The sequence below is a fragment of the Corylus avellana genome, chromosome ca8 (assembly GCF_901000735.1).
Source record: "Corylus avellana chromosome ca8, CavTom2PMs-1.0".
Lineage (NCBI taxonomy): Eukaryota > Viridiplantae > Streptophyta > Magnoliopsida > Fagales > Betulaceae > Corylus > Corylus avellana.
Window position 1 is genome coordinate 8,169,436 of NC_081548.1, and position 6,838 is coordinate 8,176,273.

General features: G+C 35.9%; 1 protein-coding gene across 1 annotated transcript; it reads right to left on the minus strand.

Moving 5' to 3' along the window:
* Positions 1-782: 782 nt before the first annotated feature.
* Positions 783-1,836, minus strand: LOC132190827 (uncharacterized). Its single transcript, XM_059605865.1, has 3 exons — positions 1,777-1,836; positions 1,109-1,397; positions 783-1,027 (listed from the first exon to the last, which is right to left on the minus strand). Exons 1-3 carry the CDS (start codon positions 1,834-1,836, stop codon positions 783-785), a joined length of 594 nt encoding a protein of 197 aa, XP_059461848.1.
* Between the last annotated feature and the right edge of the window lie 5,002 nt (positions 1,837-6,838).

Consider the following 6,838-nt stretch of genomic DNA (forward strand, 5'->3'; position numbering starts at 1 on the left):
CATATGGGTTCCATCAATGGCTCCAATACAATTTTTGAAGCATGGCCAATACTGCTCATCATCACGAATTTTGCTTGGAACATCCCTAAACTCCCTATCAATAGGATTAATAATGTCAATCGTCATTCTTGAAACGGCCATTAAAACACTAGTAAAATGTCTACTAATTGCTTTTCCTGAATGTTGAAACCTTTCTTGCACTATTCTATTCCCAAACCCATGGCCTAAAGTAATAAAAAATATAGCCACCAACTCTTCAATAGTTAATTTTCGAGTACCTTTTAAATGATATCTTTCCTTCAACTCTTTACACAAGTAAATGAATACGTGTATTTCCATTCTAAAATTTTGTTTGCACCTATCAGGATTACCTTGTAGAATCTCCATAACCCACTTATAACCTGTTTGAGAAGAGGTCCAACAAGGTTCCTTTGCAATATATGGTATATAATAGTTCTCAACAAATTCTACTGTTGAAGCTGTTAGAATAAAAACATCATTTTCTTTTTCTTTTTCACCATAATCACTATCACTTGTATCATCTTAAGTGCTATAATCACTATTGTTCATGTCTGTAAGGACAAAAAATAAAGAAATAAACACAAAATAAATATATAAGCACCCATAAAAATAAGAAAAAGAGATATTTACGTAGTTATGAAATATTATAATATATTCACCTTAGCACACAAATCAACACATAAAAAAAATAACATTCAAATAAATCCGTAGAGATGTTCAAATGGTTCATAACAAAACAACATTAAAAAAATAAAAAAACATTATTCCATGCTACGACGGTTAATTTCTCTATTTCCCATTCGCTTGATAAAGTTAATCTGTAACCATGGCTCTTTAATAGTCACAAACATCTCTCTATGTGATCTCTTAAGAAATACCTCTATTGCCAACTTAAGGATGTCAATGTAATTTTCTCTTTCAGCAATCCCCCGAACAACATCTATAACCTTTTCAATATTACATCCAGGTTTATCGTAACTCTTAGATGTCACTGTATTCTTACTTTCTATTACATCACAAATCCGACTCAAATGTTGACTAACGATTAGAACTCCTTTCTTTCTTTTCTTACATTGAACCGCCAAACCAAACTTCTTATTTCTTTTATCCCGTGTATCTAAATCAGCAGGATTATCATCAATGCCATGTGTATTGAGATTTCGTTCATCATCCAAAACATCTAAACCTTCTACAATATTGTCATTTTCATCAAGCATTACCTCTGAAGTATCTATGACACCAATATCATTAGGATCCAATCCTATGGATAGTGCCCAAGATTCCTCCCCGGTGGCAGTTACATCTCTAAACAATATTTTCACCTTTATAGCATAAGCCAAACCTGTCGTGCGAAACTTGGTTGCTTGTGGAACTTCCTATATTTAAGTATATGTAAAAATTAATAATAAAACAATTTTTAAATCGTTTAAACAAAAACAAATAAGTACAAATATAGTACTTGCAATTTTTTTTCCCACCAATCATCGGGCGCATCAATTGTCTTTTCACCGAATCCCATCCAAGGCCAGTTTCCTTGCCTATCAATCTCTTCGAAATGTTCCACTCGTTTTTCAAACCATCCCACTTGTTCTTTAGTTGTTTATAGCAATATTGTTTTCCAGTTTTTTTATTAAATTTATCTATTACATTTTTCCATCCTGCCTTATTGAAATGTGTTCATGGGCGGTTACCAGCATAAATCTCAGTAATACATATGTCAAGATAATTTTCTAACATTTTTTCAGTCCAAACTACTTTCTTTATCTGAGTATCTGCAGTAGCAACAGCAACGTTGCTTAGACCTTTTTGACTCATGTTTATCATACAATAAATAAGCTGATAAAATGATAAATAAAAAAAAATGTTAAACACTATTAATAATTAAAAATTTGTTTAAAGTAATCAACTGATGATAGAGTACAGAAATTCATATTTACATGAATAATATGCATGTCCATCAAACAATAGGGCAACAACAAAAAAAAAAAATAATGGAAGCAAGTTTTTACAATAGGAAAATACATTACACTATAATTATTATAATGGTTTCACATGAACTTTTATGCAACATAATTTTTTTTTAAATTACTATAATTACTATAATCATTTATGCAATAGAAGTTTTTTAAAAATTTATTTCTTTTGAGATATTGGATGCCAGCTCCTGCACGTCAGTCGTGGGAAGTGTGAAAAGATTGGATCTTTTGGTGATATATTTGTTCCCTGCATTCTCGAAAAGGTTGGATCTTTTTCACCTAAACCCATCTCACTTCTTTTTCATCTTTCAAACGATTTCAAGGCAAAAGACATGGCATTTAATGTTCAGCCGATTGACATTCTACAGTGTCGTACAGTATAAACCATGCCCTTTGTTCAGCAACAAACGTGAAAAGCAGTCCTTTTTGTGAAAGGACTAAGGTCAAGCTTCAAAGGCCAAGCGCTCCTTTTCACATTTGTTGCTGAACAGCCTGAACAAGGGGCATGGCTTCTGCTGTACGACACTGCAGAATGTCAATCGGTTGAACAGTAAATGCCATGTCTTTTGCCTTGAAATCGTTTGTCAAACGAAGCCGGCCATTCACTCTCGTCTTTCTATCCTCTCTATTTTTTTTTTCTCTCTATTTTTTTCTAATACTTTTCTCTGCAGGTCTCTTACATCTTGCAAACTTCTTTTATATATGTCAAGATTGGAACAAAGGAGATGAAAATAATCAAAAATCAAACGAACTCATCGGAACGAGATGAACTTCTACTTGAGTCTCTCTCCCTGTAGCGGCTCTCAATTGCGGCAAAATGATAAGTTTGGTTCTTGGTGATGTTTATATATGGGTATGGTTGTCATTTGTTGAAATTTGTACGGGTATTTTTGTCAGTTCATATATTTTATAGAATGCAATCTGCGGCGCGCCTTTTTTTCTAGAAGTCCGTTTCACCAGAAGCCTCATTTTCGAGCTTCAGCCCAAATGTAGTTTTGAGCATTTAGAACCTCAAAAGCGCTTTGCCAATATTTTATGAAACAATTGATTTTTTTTCTAAAACGGGCTTCTTAGGACTCAAAAGCTCGTTTTGGCTCTGCAACCAACAAATACCCAAGAATTAAAGGCACCCAAATGTTACCATAATGCCACCATCCTCTCCTAGCACCCCGTCAAACCCACCACTCGTCGCGCGCCACCGCCTCGCTCCAAATCACCGCATCAGCCGTCGGTCTCACGACCCCTGTGCACTGTTGTGCCATATTGGTCATTTTCTCCATAAACCAGTGCACAAGAATCACTTTTGTGGTTTGTGAGAAAGAAAAAAACTAATTTTGATTCCTTTGTTTGGAGCAGAAAACGAAAAAAGAAAAAAAAAAAAAGTTTTAGTTTTGAGTCAGAGGTTGATCGTATTGGAAGCCAGCAAGATTAAAAAAAAAAAAAAAAAGAGTTGATGGGAAAGAAAAGTGGTCCAGCGAGAGAATTAAATAGAGAAAAATTGTGGTTATAGTAATATTTTAATTATTTATAATTGCTAAGTATTGATTTGGCAGATGATTTCCAAGAGCAAGATTATTTCAAGAAGAAGATTTCCAGGACCTTGAGGACAAGGTCCTCTTCAAGGGGAAAGGAATGTTACGAGAATTGAGTTTTATGCGAAATAATTATTAATAGTAGGATATATTAAAATATATGATACTATAGAATATTTTATTGTGTTAATTTTTATTTGATATTATCTTTATTTATTTTCATGTAAGAGTCTTGATAACTCAACGCTAGTTTATATTTCAATAAGAGCTGATGACTCAGCCCTAGAAAATATTATAATAGTTTGCCTATTTAAAGGCCATTATGTTATAAATAAAGCAACCAGAAAATTAATCCAAACTTTATGTTTGAAAAGGTTTTAGGTTCCCTCAAAACCTAACAATCTATCATGTTACGTGTATGTTAAAGCATTCACGTAATAGCTGTTGGCTTTTTATCAAAGGCAGAAAATCAATGATGAAAGTTTTCAAGGAGAATGGCTAGTTGTAAAGGGTAACCAAGAGCGTGGAAGAAGTAGTAACAAGGGTGGATCGAATGGCAAGAATTCTCGGTCAAAGTCCCGAAAACGGAAGGGCATCAATTGCTATAAGTGCGGGAAGAAAGGACACATAAAGCGGGATTGTCTAGACTGGAAGAAGAATAAGGACGACGAGAATGAAGGTTCATCAAGATCTACGAATGCAGTAGAAGACAATTCAGACGGTGATGATAGTGATATGCTTTCTGTTGCGTCAAATTCAGAGCATCCTATGGATTCTTGGATTCTGGACTCAACATGTTCGTTTCACGTGACGTCCAACCGAGATTGGTTTGACACCTACATGTCAGTTAATTCTGGTATAATTATTATGGGTAATGGTGCACATTGCAAAATTACTGGCATAGGTAATATTAGAATTAAAATGTTTGATAGCGTGGTTAGAACGTTGTGTGATGTTATACATGTACCAAACGTGGAAAAGAATTTGATTTCATTAGGCACCTTAGACTTAAACGGTTATGGTTATAAGTTTGAAGGTGGAATAATGAAGGTGGAATAATGAAGGTGACTAAGGGTGCGATGGTAGTGATGAAGGAGCAGAAAAGTTTAAAGAATATCTATAAACTGGTAGGAAGTACAGTTGTAGGTGGAATCGCCTCTGTGGAGTCTGAGTCCGAATGTATTGTTTTGTGGCATATGTGGTTGGGTCATATGAGTGAGCGGGGTAAGTTGGAGCTTCATTAGAGAAATTTGTTGAAGTGTATCAAAACGTGCAAACTTGATTTCTGTAAGTTTTGTATTCTAGAGAAGCAGAATAGGGTACAATTCAAGACAACCACACACAAGATAGAGGGCATTCTAGACTATGTTCATTTTAATGTACGGGGACCAGTGAGGGCAGCGACCCGGGGAGGACATATGTATTTCGTGATCTTTATAGATGATTTCTCCATAAAAGTTTGGGTATACTTCATGTGGCACAAATCATGGACGTTTGTCAAGTTCAATTTGTGAAAAGCTAAAGTGGAGAACCAGACTGGAAAGAAGGTTAATTGCATCAGGACAGATAATGGAACTGAATACACAAATGACAAGTTCAAAGATTTTTGTGAGCAACATGGTATAAAGAAACATTTCACAGTACGCAAGATACTACAACAAAATGGTGTGGCGAAAATGATAAATAGGTCTATTGCAGAGAGAGCACGATGTCTCAGGTTGAATGTTGGACTTGCAAAGATTTTATGGGCAGATGCAGTGAGTATAACATGCTATTTGATCAACATGTCACCGAGGGTAGCACTAGATGGAAAAGTTGCAGAGGAGGTGTGGAGAGGTAATGAGGTAGATTACTCTGGTTTGAGAGTATTTGGTTGTCCAGCCTATGTGCACATACCTAGTGAAGAACGATCGAAGCTTGATCCAAAGTCTAGACAGTGTGTCTTTCGCGAATATGGAAAATGGGTCAAGGGTTACAAGTTTTGGAATCTGAAGGCAAACAAGGTGGTAATCAGTAGAGACGTGGTATTTGATGAAAATTTCATGTTGAAGAGTCTCAGGGTAAAGAGCAACAGGTGCCAGAAAGTAGTAGCATGATAAGCAGGTGGTGCAGTTGGAATTAGAGACTCATGTGTAGGAGAATACTTCTCAGGGTATAGAGGCCTCTACTTCAGGAGTTAAGGAGCATCACATTATAGCCACAAACAGGCCTGGACACACTATCAGGCTACCAACCACGTACGATTTTGAAGACATGGTTTCTTATGCTCTTGTCATCAGCAGCGGAAATTGTACTACTTTTCAAGAGGCTGTCAATAGCCAAGAGAAGAGCAGATGGGTGGGTGCTATGGCGGAGGAGATGGAATCCCTGCATAAGAAATAAACGTGGGATTTGGTGGAGCTAAAGGCCAAGAGAGACTTGCGGCCTCCAAGGAAGTTTTTGTATTTGAATTTTGGGGGTTGTAAATGGGTTGACGGACTGAGTTCAGGCAGGTGGGGGCATTTTGGGAAACAAAATGACAACAGTGGTCACGTGCGAGTCACGTGATAACTTTTCCGTCAGTCAAAATGGCTTTGACTGACGGATAGGTCGAATTGCAAAAATGTTGAACTTTGGGGGGTGCATTGCAAAAATTGAAATATTGGGGGTCGAATTGAAAATCGGCTCAAACTTTGAGGAGGTAAAGTGTACTTTTCTCATATTATTTACATGGTTTATCTTTTTAAGTCTAGGCTTTGAACTTGATTTTATCATGACTCTTACATTTTGTTTGTAATCGTGTATTTGATTTGATGACTAGTTTTTTATCGTACTTTTGGAGATTTCATTACTTATTTCATGATGATTTAGTTTCACTCTAGTTATTCAATGCTTGTGAGTTTTAATTTATAGCTATCTTTGTTTATAAGTGAAAAGTCTTCTACTGTAAATTCTCTTCGCAAGGATGAAATCACTGAGTTTTATTCTTTGCGGAATGAGGTTGGGAGGTGAACTATGAAATTAATTACCGCTTAATTAATTTCACTAGGATGTTACACGAATGATGTTTTTATTGGTTTTGAGTTGGAATTTTGGGATTTAAGTGATTTTTAGGGGTGATCATGCGGTTGCAGTTAGCAGTTAGTGGCTAAAATTGCTAACCGCAACCCTTTAAGCGGTTAATACATTTTACTAACCACTTCTGCTAGGGTTAACCGCCTGGTTAGCGGTTAACCACTTTTTTTGGGCTTTGTTTGGGCTTTCTTTTTGGCTAAATTTGAGAATTAGGCTTTTTTTGGGCTCTCTTTAAATTTTTTTTCCACTTTTTTT